The 16,126-nt window shown below is 37.4% G+C and overlaps 1 protein-coding gene across 1 annotated transcript in view; it reads left to right on the forward strand.

Moving 5' to 3' along the window:
• The first annotated feature begins 3,090 nt into the window (after nt 1–3,090).
• The window catches only part of KIAA0319 (KIAA0319 ortholog), a 114,866-nt gene continuing 101,830 nt past the window's right edge, over nt 3,091–16,126 (forward strand). The window contains exon 1 of the mRNA XM_044683521.1: nt 3,091–3,169. Within this exon, the coding sequence (XP_044539456.1) occupies nt 3,091–3,169 (79 nt within the window). The remainder of the gene's footprint in view (nt 3,170–16,126) is intronic.

The following is a 16,126-nucleotide window of genomic DNA, read 5'->3' on the forward strand; positions in this document are numbered from 1 at the left end:
TCTTTCTTTCCTTCCTTCCTTCCTTCCTTCCTTCCTTCCTTCCTTCCTTCCTTCCTTCCTTCCTTCCTTCCTTCCTTCCTCCTTCCTTCCTTCCTTCCTTCCTTTCTTTCTTTTTGTTAATCTTTTGACTTTATTTTAATATTTCTTGCCTCATGGAATCATTAACTTTCAATTGTTCCATTCTAATTTTCAGGGAATCTGTTACTTGGGAAAGTTTTTTGCCAGATATGTTACTAATCTATTATTTCTCCTTCCAAGTCTGTCTTTTAGAATTCTCATTTCATTTATAGTTTTTTAAAACTCATTTTTCCCTAGAAATTTTAGCTAACTGTGGTCAATCTGTTTCCCTTTGAAGCTTTGCTTATAAATGTTATGGAATTACCTTTTCCTTTTAGGTTGATGTCTTGGGTGTTCCTTGGTTACACAATGAATCATTGTCATTATTGTCTTTGTTTACCCATTCTTACGGTTTTACTTCCTAAATTGGGAATTTATGTTAGGGTCAGACTCTGCATAATTTTGATAGGAATACCGAGGTCCTTATTGGTTCTGATTTATTTTATTTGGGATATGCTACTGTTTTCTCTGAGTATTGAATGCTGAGTTCTTTAAGGAGCTTATTGAGTAGGTCAGGCCAGAGAGATGAAAATTTTCCATATACCTAAGCAAAATGATCTAGGGTGCATTCTAATTGCTTCCTTCCTGGTATGAGCTATGCAACTTCTTGTTCAGGTTCTTGATCAGGTCTAAGCAACACAATTGTAGGTTTGTCCCTCTAAGGAGCTCCAGTAAACAGATGCTGTCCTGAGCCCTTGAAAACTAGAAGATTCTGCTGGTTTAGAGCCATATAATTCTAAGCTCACTAGTGGTCTCAGTTTTCTTCTCTGGTTATTTATCTTTAGGTCTCTGCCCAGATCTATGGACCAAATGAAAAATCTTGAGCCATAGGTCATAGCGACAGAGCTGTAGGTTCACCCCTGATTTGAAATCCTTTGCTCAAGGTAACAGAGATTCTAAGGGGCGACAGAGCTGTAGGTTCACCCCTGATTTGAAATCCTTTGCTCAAGGTAACAGAGATTCTAAGGGGCTGAACTACAGCTTGGAATCAGGTCTTTTGATGAATTTAATCCAATGTTCCTTCTACTATACCATTCTATGATCTAAGTATGGGTAATAGAGAGAGAATTTAGCATGCTTTTATATTAAATTACTCCAATTTTTATTCTTATCTTTTCTTTGTCTTTACAGTCATTTGGGGCTAAAGTTGTATGTTAAACACCATTAAAGGAAACCAGCTACTGTATACTCTCCCAAGGTCAAGAATAAGAAGACAACGATCAAGTTGTCCAGGTGGCACAAGATGATTATGGATTCAAGTGTACGTTCTGTATTGTTGCTGCTGGGGGCCATTGCAGGTAGGAATCATTCACTTCTCAAGAACCACACATCATCCTCTAGCATCTTGAGCACAAAAGTAATTTTTTAAAATTAAATTTTATAGTATTTTCAAACAAAAATCATCTGTTTCTCCTTCTCTGTTCCTTCCACCACCCCCCCATACCATATTGAGAGAGTAAGAAAAACAAAATCCCAGTTATAAACATGTATAGTGTTAAAGCCTTCCCACAATAGTCAAATGAAACAAAATTTCTCATTAATGTCTAAAAAAAAGTCTCAATTTGCAGTTTGAGTCTTTCACTTCTGTCAGAGTCTATCACTTCTGGGCAGCCGGTTTCATCACGAGTCCTCAAGAATTATACTTGGGCATTGTGTTGCTCAGAGTTCCCAAATTTTCTTTCTCTATATGTGTATGTATATGTATATATGTTTGTATGTAAATAACATATACACACAAATATATGTAGGTATATATGTATGCAAAGGAAACTTTCTTACACACATTTAGATGTACATATATGTACACATATCATTTACAAACAAATCTAGTTCTTTGTAAATATGTATATGAATATATACCCATAAAACATATGTAATATATATTTACACATGTATATATACAGAGATACATACTATATATGTTTTTAAATATATGCATTTTGTTTTAACCAGACAAGATTCACTTTGTTACCTTCTCACCTCCACCCTTTGAGGATATCCAAATCATTGAGAATATAAGAAAAACAAAACCCATTACACACATATAGTATCAATCAAAACAACTTTCCACACTGGCTCTGCACTTAGAAATACTTCTCTCACTCTACAGTCTAGTTCTTCACCTTTCTCATTAGGAGGTGGGCAGCATGTTTCCTCATTAGTCTTCTGGAATCATGGTTATTCATTACACTAATAAAGAGTTCAGCGTGGTAGTATTTGATTACATTTATGTAACTTAATTTAATCATTCATTCACCCAATTTATGTGCACCCACTCAGATTTCCATTCTTTGTCACCTCCAAAGGAGCTATAAATATTTTTGTACATCCCTAGAGTTTATTTTGTTTAAGTCTAAACTTTATCATTTAATCAAGGCATCTGTATTTTGTTAAGTTACAAACAATTTTAGAAGTAAAAATACCTGAACAGGCCTGAAGAGCTCATCAGATGTTTTCCACCTAGAAAACAGGAGATAGTCAATCTTCTCAATATCACTTTGAGGCCAAAGAATAAAATCCATCTCCTGAGCACAGTCAATTATGTCTTACACAAAAGATGGGAAAAGTTATCACTTAGTAGAGGGTTTAGCTGTAGAGTGCTATTTTTTTTCAAGCCCTCACCTTCTGTCTTAAAATCAATACTGTGTGCTGGTTCCAAGGCAGAAGAGTGATAAGGGCTAGGCAATGGGAGTTAGGTGACTTGCTCAGGGTCATGCAGCTAGGAATAGCTATCGAACTTTAAGTGAAGACAACACACATAGTTTTATAAATTTTAAAAGTTAGTTGGGTGGGACAGCTACGTGGCTCAGTGGATAGAGCATTGGGCCTGGAATCAGAAAGACCAGAGTTAAAATCTGACATCAGTTATTTACTAGTTGTGTGACCCTGGGCAAGTCACTTAACCTCTTTTTTCTCTAATCCACTTGAGAAGAAAATGGCAAACCATTCCAATATCTTTACCAAGAGAACCCCATGGACAGTATTGGCATCCTACAGCTCCAAGGGGTTCACAAAAAGCTGAAGAAGAAGCTGAACAATAACTACTACTACTGTAATTGGGAGGTGGGATACATGATGCAGTAGATAGAATGCCAGGCCTAGGGTCAGAAGGACCTGAAATCAAATCCAGCCTCAGATATTTACTAGCTGTGTAAATCTGAACAAGTGACTTAAGCCCTGTTTTTCTCAGTTTCTTCAACTGTAAAATGGAGGTAATAACAGTTAATAACCTTGCAAGATTGTTTTGAGTATCAAATGAGATAATTATGGAGCCTTTAGCATAAGTGCTTGGCACATAATAAACTCTATATAAACGCCATTATTATTATTATTACTAAATTATATATGATCCTACTGTGGTTCCTTAAAAATTGAATTCTTTCTTTCTGACTGCCTGCAGTTTTTTTCTTTGACCTGGAAGCTCTGCATTTTAGCTGTAATGTTCCTTGGAGTTTTCATTTTGTGGCCAGTAGTTTCTTCCTATTTCTACTTTGCCCTCTAGTTCTAAGAGTTTTAACAGTTTTCTTTTAAGATTTAAGTAATGGATGTCTAGGTTCTTTTTGTTGCTGTTGTTCATGGTAATCCGATATTCCAGTGGTTCTTAAATTTGTCTCCTTGATCTGTTATCTAGGTCCTTTATTTTTGTTGGACACTTCCTTATATTTTCTCCTATTTTTTTCTGCCTTTTGACTTGGTTTTAATATTTTTTGTTGCTTCATAGAGAAACTGCATTCAATGAGATGTACTCTTAGAATTTGATTGAAATCTGGAAGGACAAACTTTAGGAGCATTTGTGATGAGAAGTATTTTTTTTCTGAAATACAAAAAGTATTGTATTTCAGAAAAAAATTCTCTTGATTAGGTAAATGCCAACTTGCCCTATAAATTATTTTTAATTCTGAATCCAAATATCCTATAAAATACATGACTGCTGGATATATTTGATGACTGTCAACATGCTTCATATTTAACAATATTTAGATACTGCCTAAAATGCCTAAGTGCAGTTCTTTTCTTTAATCATTTTTTCCTCTTGTCTCTATTTTTTTCATATCAAGATGAAGTTTTACTTCTAAGAATGTTTCAAGGACTTCTTTATTATTGAATGTCCATCTTTTTTTCATTTATTGTTAAACTCAGATTTTCTACATAGGTCAACTTAGGTTGCATCTGGAGTTCTATTGCTTTTTAGAATACATTATTGCATTCTCTCTTTTTTTTGGTGGATACAGAAAAGCTTTGTGTTATTTTAATTTCCTTTCTTTTGTATTTGAAGATCATTCTTCTGATTGCTTGCAGAACTTGTTTTTTTCTGTCTGAAACCCAGCTAGTAATTTTTTTATTCTCTTAATTTATTTATTTTTAAACATTTTTCCATGGTTACATGATTCATGTTCTCTTTCTCTCCTCTTTCTCCCCACCCCCTAGCTGATAAGCAATTCCACTGCATTATCCATGGATTATCACTCACTACCTATTTCCATAATTTTTATTTTTGTAATAAAGTAGTCTTTTAAAACCAAAACCCCATTCATATATCCATTGAACCATGTGATTGATCTTGTGTTTTTCTTCTGTGTTTCTACTTCCATAATTCTTTCTCTGGATGTGGATAGCATTCTTTCTCATAAGTCCCTCAGAATTGTCCTGGATCATTGCATTGCTGCTAATAGAGAAGTCCATTATGTTTGATTGTGCCACACTCTTATCAGTTTCTGTGTACAATGTTGTCCTGGTTCTGCTCCTTTCAGTCTGCATCAATTCCTGGAGGTCTTTCCAGTTCACATGGAATTCTTCCAGTTCATCGTTCCTTTCAGCACAATAGTATTACATCATCAACACATACCACAATTTGTTTAGCCATTTCCCAATTGAGGGACACCCCATCATTTTCCAATTTGCTACCATAAAGAGCGCAGCTCTAAATATTTTTGTACAAATCTTTTCCCTTATTATCTCTTTGGGGTACAAACCCAGCAGTGGTATGGCTGGATCAAAAGGCAGATAGTCTTTTAAAGTCCTTTGTGCATAGTTCCAAATTGCCCTTCAGAATGGTTGGACCAATTCACAACTGCAACAGCTGTGTATTAGTATCCCAATTTTGCCACATCCCCTCCAACATTAATCACTTTCCTTTGCTGCCATATTGCCCAATCTGCTAGGTGTGAAGTGATACCTCAGTGTTGTTTTGATTTGCATTTCTCTAATCAGGAGGGATTTAGAACACTTTTTCATGTAATTATTGATAGTTTTGATTTTTTCATCTGAAAACTGCCTATTCATGTCCCTTGACCATTTATCAATTGGGGAATGGCTTGATTTCTTGTACATCTGACTTAGTTCCTTATACATTTGAGAAATTAGACCTTTGTTAGAGATTTTTGTTGCAAAACATGTTTCTGAATTGAATTGTCAGATTTAATTCTTATGTGTCTTGGAATATACAACTCTGGGGTTTTTTCTCTTGGAGGTGATTCTCTCAGTTTAATTTTCTGTGTTCAGAAGTTTAGGGAAGTTCTCCTTTATTATTTCTTGAATTATAGAATTCAGGTTTTTCATCTTGTTATGTTCTTCTGGTACACCTATGATCCTTAGTTGTTTCTATGCATCCTGGTGTGATGGATAGAGTGCCAGGCCCAGAGTCAGGGAGACTCATCTTTCTGAGTTGAAATCTGGCTTTAGAACCTTACTAGCTGTGTGACTCTGGGTATGTCCTATCTTCAAAATCAGTGTGTTTTGCTTACACAGTGAGTATATTTTCTTTTAGTATTACGTTTTTGCTTCTCTTCTAGAATGTCCTTCATTTTTTGAGGTATTTGTATTCCAGAGCAATTATTCTTTCTTTTGTCTCTTTGGTGAGACTTGCCATTGCAGATTTTAATTTTTCTATTCTGTCCATTTTAAATTTAGCTGTGCAGGCCATAAGTTCTACTCTCAAAATTCTCATTTCTCTTTTAAACCAATTGGGAACAGTCCCATGTCCTCACATTCTGCAGGATTCTTTGTCTCATCAAGTATCAGATCATTTTCCTTTCTTTTATAGTATTTATTCATAAATGGCTGAACTCATTTACTAAATCCAGAGGCCATATTTCCTTCTGTTAATGTTTCCCCTTTTGATAGATCTGTTTATATTCAAGATTTTTGAGTTTTCTTCTTCCTGACATTTTTGTAATTTTGGTCCCCCCTTTCTTATTTTCCCATATTTCTTACTTTCTGACTTTCTTCCCTCTAGTGGTAGTTTCCTAAGGTAGTTTCCTAATAGCAAAGAATCTCAGCCTCTGCTCAGAAATTAATTCACTTTTCACAGTCTTGATCTCTGCTCCAAGTGACTTTGTGGCAGCAAGAATAAAACTTGTCCCATCTGGATACTGAGCTCTCTCTCTCAAGATTAGTGGTCTACACAGGGTTCTTTTGGTATCCTATCCTGCTCCCACAAAGTCCCACAAAGTTCCTCAGTTATCTGACCCAGCACAGGTAGTTCAGAGTGTTATTGCACTGGTGCTGTGGGGTTGATTTCTATGTTTTGGGTCTCCAGTGCTCTAGGAGGAGAGTCTAGTGTGTTTTTGAGCTATATTTCAAGCCTGTCCCTTTCTCTCCCTTCTTACACTGTCCTATGGAGATCTTGTGCAGTACAAAATGTTGCCACTATTGTTATGGTGGAATAAAAAAAATCAAGTTGTTTATCCAGACAGTGATTTATTTAGTAGTGCATGCTGTTGCAGAAACAAACCAGGACCAGGGCTTTCAGTAGCTAAGGACCCTGAAGCTTGGTTCCTATATAGTTAATATTAAATCTAGAGAGAGTAAAAACCAGGAAAAATAGGATTATAGGGATTGAGACATCAGGTTTCCCAGGTATTAGGAGATATTAAGGTGAGAGATAGAGAGGAACTCTGTGGCATTCTTTAAGTCCAGTGATCTTTGGGAGATAATCATGTGGCTTCTCCAAAATTAGATGACAAGCAGCTGAAATTTTGCTTCACAAAATAATGGATAAAGGCAAAATGGAGTCATTTATTTTTAATGTAACAGCATAGCACTGGAAGCTTCTGCCTCTAGAGTGTTGCCCTTGTGCTTGTGATCTGTCTGCCTGGGCTGAATAAATTTCTACAGCCTAGAGCTAAGATCTTCATGATATGAGAAAGGTGGGGGGGACACCAGGGCATAGGGTTGGGTTTTCTTGTAGGCTTATATGCTGAATCCTTGCATTTTGTTGCCAGCAGTATATCAGGTTTTTGGTGCAGCCTCACTGCTGGATTTGGTGGGAGAAGGGGTGCTTGGTGGACTCAAATAGGTGTCAATTTGAAAAATTTTTTTTAACCTTCTTTTGGATTGTAGGTGCCCTAGAAGATAGAGAGTTGAAGTTTCTTTATCTTTGTTGCATAATTTCAGTTTTGGAGCTGCTTGAGAGACTGTGAGGGTCAGAGAAAATATCTAATCCTCTGACAAGGTGTTCATGTTGATTTTATTACTTAGTATTAGAGTTGAATTTAAAAATGAGGTTTTTCCTTGCAATTACTTTCCTCCTTTCCCTCCTCTCCTATATCAAAATATTGACAGTGACTACATCTGTGATCTCAGTGGTTTAGGTAGTTGGTACCTTCTCTGAATCATTTATTCTTTTTTTTAAAAACATTTATTAATATTCATTTTTAACATGGTTACATGATTCATGCTCCTACTTTCCCCTTCACCCCCCGCACTTCCCCCACCCATGGCCGATGCACATTTCCACTAGTTTTGTCATGTGTCCTTGATCAAGACCTATTTCCAAATTGTTGGTAGTTGCATTGGTGTGGTAGTTTCAAGTCCACACCCTCAATCATGTCTACCCCGACCCATGTGTTCAAGCAGTTTTTTTTCTTATATGTTTCCTCTCCTGCAGTCCTTCCTCTGAATGTGGGTAGCGTCTTTACCATAAATCCCTCAAAATTGTCCTGGGTCACTGTATTGCTGCTGGTACAGAGGTCCATTACATTCAATTTTACCATAGTATATCAGTCTCTGTGTACAATGTTCTTCTGGCTCTGCTCCTTTCGCTCTGCATCAATTCCTGGAGGTCTCTCCAGTTCGCCTGGAACTCCTCCAGTTTATTATTCCTTTTAGCACAATAGTATTCCATCACCCGCATATACCACAGTTTGTTCAGCCATTCCCCAATTGAAGGACATACCCTCCTTTTCCAATTTGTTGCCACCACAAAAAGCGCAGCTATGAATATTTTCGTACAAGTCTGTTTATCTATGATCTCTTTGGGGTACAAACCCAACAATGGTATGGCTGGATCAAAAGGCAGGCATTCTTTTATAGCCCTTTGAGCATGATTCCAAATTGCCAGCCAGAATGGCTGGATCAGTTCACAACTCCACCAGCAATGCATTAATGTCCCAATTTTGCCACATCCCCTCCAGCATTCATTACTCTCCCCTTCTCTCATTTTAGCCTGGGAGCTAGTTTTTGAGGAGATGAACTTCTATGAGAGTCAGCTTCTATCCTTAGCTCTCAGTCTTGATAAGAAGTACTGCTGTGTGATGGCACTATTGTGTATCCATTATTGGAAGAATAATCCTTTTCTGGATGGTTGTCATCAGTAGGCCACAGGAAGCAGTCAGTTGAGTTCCAGAACCTCTAAAAGTTGTATCATCATTTACTTCATCTCATGAATGAATGAATAAAGCCTTGATTAAGTGTTTATTGTGTACAAAAGCACTGTGCTAAGCCCTGAGGCTACAAATAGTAAAGCCAGCTCTCAAGGAGCATACTTTCTAATGTAGGAAGCAACATATGGAAGGTTTCAACTGCAAATCAGATGGAAAAGTACCAAGATCCTTAGAATATAGTGGCGAAGCAGATGTTAATGTCTTTTTTAAAATACAAGTCCAATTAGAGTCACCTCAAAAAATAACGTAATTTCTTTATAATTTGCATAATTGACTGTACTGTGCCTGTAAAGAATTACAGTTAAAGCAAAACACAAAATATAGGGGAAAAGGATAGAAATATGTTGAAATTTTTAAGTCTTCCTGCCATCTGAAAGCAGGATTCAGATATCTATTTTTTACCTGAATAGAGAGGAATTCTTCACATAGACAGACTTTTATGCTAATGTGCAAATTTACCAAGTTACCTTTTGTTCTTCTCCACAACCAAATTAGAGTCTAAATCTTTTCATTCTAGGCTATAAAGATAAGTTAGCTGAAGCTTTATGCCATTCAAACCAAGTCTCTGATACCAAATTCTCAAAGTGATTTGCCAATTCAAATGTATAACTTTTGTCTTTTTTATTGTTGCTTTTTCTCCATGAAAAATCATTTCTCCCTAACCCTGTCTTGCTAGAATTTCCTGGAGATATTTTTGGTTCTTTTTTTGTTGTTGTTCATTGAAAGTGGATATTTTGGCAAAATTGGGTCACTAATGCATTGCTGGAGGAATTGTGAGCTGACCCAACCATTCTGTAGGGCAATTTGGAATTGTGCCCAAAGGGCTATAAAAAATGCATGCCTTTTGATCCAGTAACAACACTATTAGGTATATATACCAAAGAGATTTAAAAAATTGGGAAAGAACCTATTTGTACAAAAATATTTATAGCCTTTTTTTTTTGTGATGGCAAAGAATTGGAATCTGAAGGGATGGGGAATGGCTGGACAAATTATGGTATATGATGTGATGGAATACTATTGTGCTATAAGGAATAATGAATAGAATGATCTCAGAAAGAGCTGGAAAGACCTATGTGAATTGATGCAGACTGAAATAAGCAGAACCAGGAGAATATAGTACACAGTAACTGCAATATTTGGAATGATCAAACGTAATAGATTTTGCTACTAACAGCCATATGATGATCCAGGACAATTCTGAGGGGCTTATGAAAAAGAATGCTATCCGTAGCCAGAGAAAGAACAGTAAAAGCCCGAAGTGGGGGCAGAATGGGGCCCAAGAGTCCTCATGTAAGGGTTGGGGAGAAAAGAGTCAAGTCAAAGTTAAGTGGTCAGAAGGGCCTCACTGATGACAATTGAGTGTGATTTATTAAATGAATACACAAGCTTATAAAGGCAAAAACTGCAAGGAAACTTCCTCATGGAAATTCAAGCAATTTTCCCATAACAAGGGTAACTTTGTGAGGGGGCCTTGGGCAAGGGACTATAGGTGGGAGAAAGGGGGAAGATATAATAGGAACTGAGAAAGAGGAGATACCAAGAGTCAGGTAAACAATCTTTTCTGCCTGGGAAAAAGATTATAGCCTTAATCAGCAACTTGAGGAGAAATGTGGAAACTGAGGGAATCAGCTATTTTGTTGGTGGGAAACGTGGAAACTGAAGGATCTCAGACTTTAGTCTTATACAGACCCTGGACCTCACCTGGCATTAGGGGTCTCAGACCTTTGCCTTTTCAGACCCTGAGACATCAGTCCCTGACAAAGAACCGTTGGAGTAGAAATGCAGATGAAAACATACGATTTATCACTTGTTTATTTGGGTAAATGTTTTAGGGTTTTGCTACTGTAAAATTATTTGCTTACAAAAATGAATAATGTGGAAATGTTTTGCATGATAATACATGTATAACTCAGACTGAATTGCTTGTCACCTCTGGGAGGAGGGAGGAAAGAAGGGCAGGAGACAATATAAAGCACATAAGTTTGGGAAAATTATGTAGAAATTTATTATTAAAAATTAAAAAAAGAAATTAAACATTTATTCACTTACTTATATGTACACTGAGAATCAGAATCCTGGTATGATTTCTAACTCCCCAACATCATTTCCCACTGGGGGAGAAAAAAAGTTAAAATACTTTTTTCCAATCAAATGAATCCCATGAGAAGGCATATATATATATTTAAGCAGTAGACACACGTATTTCTGAACACAGGCACAGATTTAACACTGACCTGTAAAAATGTTCAAATTAAACATTTGCCTGAGAGAGGATAATAAATTCCTTAGATAAATATAAAAAGGAATGATGTCCAGAGCATGATAAAAAGTAAGTTAGCTTTTCTGAATCTGTGTTTGTACTAGTGGTAGCAAACTCAAGAAGAAATTGATCCCTCCAGGCAGCATATTGACTTATAAAATGGAAAATTAACATTATTTCTGCCTACTCTTATTTTTATTTTATGTATTTTGTTAAATATTTCCCAATTGTATTTTAATCTGGTTCTTACTGGCACTGAGGAGTTTTGTGGATATTCACCAGCAGGTCCCAAGTTTGATACCTTTAGTCTATACAAGTGTCAGAGCGCCTGTAAAATAGAACAGCATATCATTGAGAATAATTTTGAGAATATCTCATTTCCTGAAGAATAGCACTTATGTGCTGTCAATTTTTTTTTTTGACCCATACCTTCTGTCTTAGAATCAATACTATGTATTTGTTCCAAGACAGAAGAGCAGTAAGGGCTAGGCAGAGGGACCTAAGCGACTTGCCCAGGGTCACACACCTAAGAAGTATCTTGAGGTCAAATTTGAACCTAAGACTTTCCATTTTCAGACCTGGCTCTCTATCTACTGAGCTACCAGCTGCCCACTGCTGTCAGCATTTAAAAACTTGAAATCAGGAATATTCATTCTCCACATTATTGAAAAAGATAATTCCTGTCCCATAGTGTACATTTGTTTTCTTTCCTTCTTAGAGTCTTTCCACATAGAACCTTTTGTTTACATGATTCACTTCTCTAGTTAGAGATATAGCCACCATTCTGGCTTGTGAATAAGACATTTTTTTTAAATTTATTTTTTATTATCATGCAAAACACACTTCCACTGCTATAAGAGCACACTCATACAAAACCAAAATGCCGAAATAAATCTGTAAATCAACTGATGTTGAATAAAACATTTATAATGGGCATCTATCTCACTTAGCAAAATTAGTGCTCTTTAAACATTGGTAGACACTTTCTTCTGCTCATCTTTCAATTAACCACTCAACAAGCACTTAAGTATCTACTTGATACCATCAACTCTGTTACAAAGGGATATAAGGACAAAGAAAAACTGCTCTACTGCTCTCTAATTTAAAAAAACACCCCTACTTTTTGTCTTAGAATTAGTACTGTTTATTGGATCCCAGGCAAAAGAGCAGTAAGGGCTATTTATTGGGAATTAAGTGACCTGCCCAGGCTCGCTCACACGGCTAGGAAGTTCCAGATTCAAACCTAGGACTTCCCATCTTTAGGGTTGACTTTCAATCCATTGAGCCACCTAGCTATCTCCTGCTCTATATCCATAAGAAGTTTATCTTACAGAATAACTGTAAACAGTTTGGGTGGGGGAAAAGTACTTCTTTACTCCCAGTGGAATTCCTTTAGTTGTCCTTCATACTGTAAAGAAAATATGGGTAATGGAGATATATGTATAATGATAATGATGTGTATCTGTCTATGACTCCTCAGCTGCAGTTGGTGGGGAGGAACACCTACTCCTCTCACCCTGGCTGCTGCTGTAAATTATCCCCTTCTCCCTGACAGGCTTGGTTGATTAACCTGTCAGTGATTCCTTTAACAGCTGCCCAAGTAAGGACCCTTGAGAGGTTAGATGGATGGTTAACCTCTCCAGGCCCAACCTGGGTTTGGATAGATTGGTAATGGGCTATTGATTATCTTTGGATAATGATCAGGATTTAACTGCATATTTGAACTCCCTTCCCAAGGGCCATGATAGAAAGACCACTCAGGAAGGTACTTGTTATTAAACACTGTTTTAAGTATAGGTAAAGAAAGGATAACAAGGTCAAGGATTGGGGATTGGAAACCCTATTGCTCTATTATCTATGAAACTAATTGATAATCAGGACTGGAGGCTACTAAGCTGGTGGAGGCTTGAGGTCTTCACCCTCTATCTCTGGCCAGACCTGGTCACAGCCAAGGCAGAGAATAGGGAAGGCTTTTGCTGAAATAAATATTGATGGTCTTTATTCTCTCAGCTCTCTCACCAATAGCATTGATGGTTCACTAGCTCTCACAGTCTAGCAAGGAAATAGATTCAGGCTTTTCCTACCCTCTTCTTCAACCACCCTTCCACCCTTCAACCAACCTTCAGCCACCCTCTGCTCAGATTGATTCACAAAGGCTTGCTCAAGTCTCAACACAGAGATCTGTGATCTCCAGTTCTCAGCCTCTGTCCAGAGACCTCCTTCACTGTAGTTGTAAGGGGGTATATATAGGTTAGGGCTAACTGACGTTTGCCCCTGGCTCACGGCATCTGGGAACATTCCGAATCTCTCAACTGCCATCCCTGTTAGTCAAGGTGGCATCCAACTCATCCCAGATTAATGATTATAACAATACTCAAAGAGGACCAAAATAAGGCCACTGGTGATGTGTTTTGACTTATGCATGAATTGAATTTAAGTGAAGCCAAGTGGCACAAAATCATCAGCTTTTTTCTGTCTTCTAGAATCATCCAAGTCCAGTGGCAAGACCAAATTCAGGGTGACTAGTGATAGCTCAGGATATAGTGGATGACCTTGGCTTCTTCAGGGTCTAACCAAGCTCTAAGCCTGCTTTTGCCACTTTCATGGCCTTTAGAACAAATGGTTTCTCATCAGCCCTTCTGTGAAGGGAAGTCTCCCCCTAACTCACCTGTGGATCTTATCCTCAAGCTATTTAACCATACCCTGCCACAAGAGTTTCACCAGTGTGGCTGCTGTGCATGGTGTAACTTCTTGGAGCCATAGGGCATGGCTAGGTAGCAGGTGGACACAAACGAGGAAAGAAAGCCCTGAAAATGGCTGGGCAAGCTCTCACATTGCAAGTCTTCCTTGAACACCTCCATAAACCCCTCCTAACCTTCTATATAACTCTGCTTTGCAAAATCTGGTCCTTAGGCTCTTTTCTTATTTTCTTGTTAGGAAGTCCCAGAGTCCACAAGGGTGGCCTTCTCATTTCTTTACATGTCTTGTGTTCCAATGAATAATCATTGCAATACGTTTACCAGCAGTTCCCTCAGTGGAGGGTTCCTTGTCTTCAGGAACACATCCAAAACATTCCCAGAGTTTTGTTCTTTTTCTGTGGGAACTCTATTTCAGCAGGACAGTTCGCTGCTAGTCTAACTTCAATCCAAACTGACAATAAAGTGATAATAAAGTGAGCTCGTTGCTTCTGGATCTCCATGATATCTTAATATTCTTTCTCTAATAATACTTAAAGGTCATCTTGCGGCATTCATATTGACTGCCATCCTGGAAGAACTCAGACCAATGAGGTGATTAGTAAATAAAGTAGGCATTTATTTGAGTTTGAGATATTGAAATTTGGGACATCTGTCTTATTCAGACAGGAGTGCCCTAGGAGGAATGGGAGAATATAGGGCACAGTTATGGGAAATGGCAGGAGGGTGTATAGAATGCATACATAGAACAGCTGAACTGCAGAAAGGGATTGTGGAACATGGTGAGGGATTACAAAAACAAGATCTCAAAAACGTCCTTGGAGCTATCTTTGTCCAGGAACAGGGGTGATTAGCAACTGCCAGAGTATGCAGGGGACTTCTCCGGGGCAGTTAGAAACAAACTACTGGTCATCCAAAAACTTGTTTGTTAATATCTTTTGATTGTAATGGAATTCAGTAGCACTGTAAGAAATAACTAACAGGTTAATCTTGGAAAAACATGGCAAGATCTACATGAAATTATGAGTGAAACAAACAGAATCAAGAGACCATTATATGTATTGTGGAAGAATGACTTCTGTATGTTCACCTTCAGAGAAAGAACAATAAAAAGAAATAAGTAAGACAGTTATATATACACATATCTTTTTGTCAAATGATGTCTTCTCTAATAGGAGGAGAGTTAATAAGATATTTAAATGTAAAAAGCAAATTAATATTAATTAAAAATTTTATTTAGAATATATATATTTAAAACCCTTACCTTCTGCCTTAGAACCAATACTGTGTTGGTTCTAAGGCAGAAGAATGTTAAGGGCTAGGCAGTGGGGGTTAAGTGACTTGCCCAGGGTCACACAGCTGGGAAGTGTCTGAGGCCAGATTTGAACCCAGGACTTCCTGTCTCTGGTCCTGGCTCTCAATCCACTGAGCCACCCAGCTGCCCCCTAGAATATTTTCCATGATTACAAGATTCATGTTCTTTCTTCCCCTCTTCCCTCCTCTCTCCCAGAGCTGACAAGCAATTCCACTGGATTATACCTATGTCAGTGTTCAAAACCTATTTCTATATTATTCATATTTGTAATAGTGTTCTTCTAAAGCCAAAACCCCAGTTATATATCTATTGAACCATGTAATCAATCATATCAAACTAATAAGTTAACAAAAAAGAAGAAACTACTGATCAGAGCAGGGCAGGGGCCCAGAGTTTCCCAAGGGTTAATATTATCAATGGATAGCTAATAATTATATTGCAAACTTTGCCCTAAACTTCTGACTTAACTTTTACTCCTATTGCAACATATTCTTTAGTTAGCCAATATTCTTTATTATTTTGCTTTAAAGTCTCATTTTCTTACTCAAAATGGCATATTGCTAACTATAATTCACCCAGATCCAGGTCCCATTTTCCCTTTTCCACCCTTAATTATTCCCTCCTTTAAAGTGTCTGTATTTCTGATAACTTATCACCCACTCTTAGAATTTGCCACACTAGTCAACCTGTAGCATACCTTTTCTTCTCATTAGTCAATGACACTAGACTGATATTTTTGGTAGAGAAATATCCCAGTTCTATATATTGACTGTTGACTCTTTGTAAGGAAGAGAATCTACCTTCTACATTCTCTGTTTCCCAGCAGTTTGAGAGTCTCCCTCCTTTTGTGGGGGAGGGCCTTCTGAAACTTTAATGACAAGATCATAAAAATTATATAATTAAAGGTTAGAAAGGATAGAGTTGGCTAGTCTAACCTCATTGGAATTAGGAAGTGCTATAAGGTAATATCCCTATTTTCTCCTCCAGAGGCCCTCTAGGACTTGTTATTCTGTGCTATTCAGTAAAGGCATCACTCTATAGAGTATCTAGCAACTGTAAATCCATAAATGTC

The sequence above is a fragment of the Gracilinanus agilis genome, chromosome 1 (assembly GCF_016433145.1).
Source record: "Gracilinanus agilis isolate LMUSP501 chromosome 1, AgileGrace, whole genome shotgun sequence".
Classification (NCBI taxonomy): Eukaryota; Metazoa; Chordata; class Mammalia; order Didelphimorphia; family Didelphidae; genus Gracilinanus; species Gracilinanus agilis.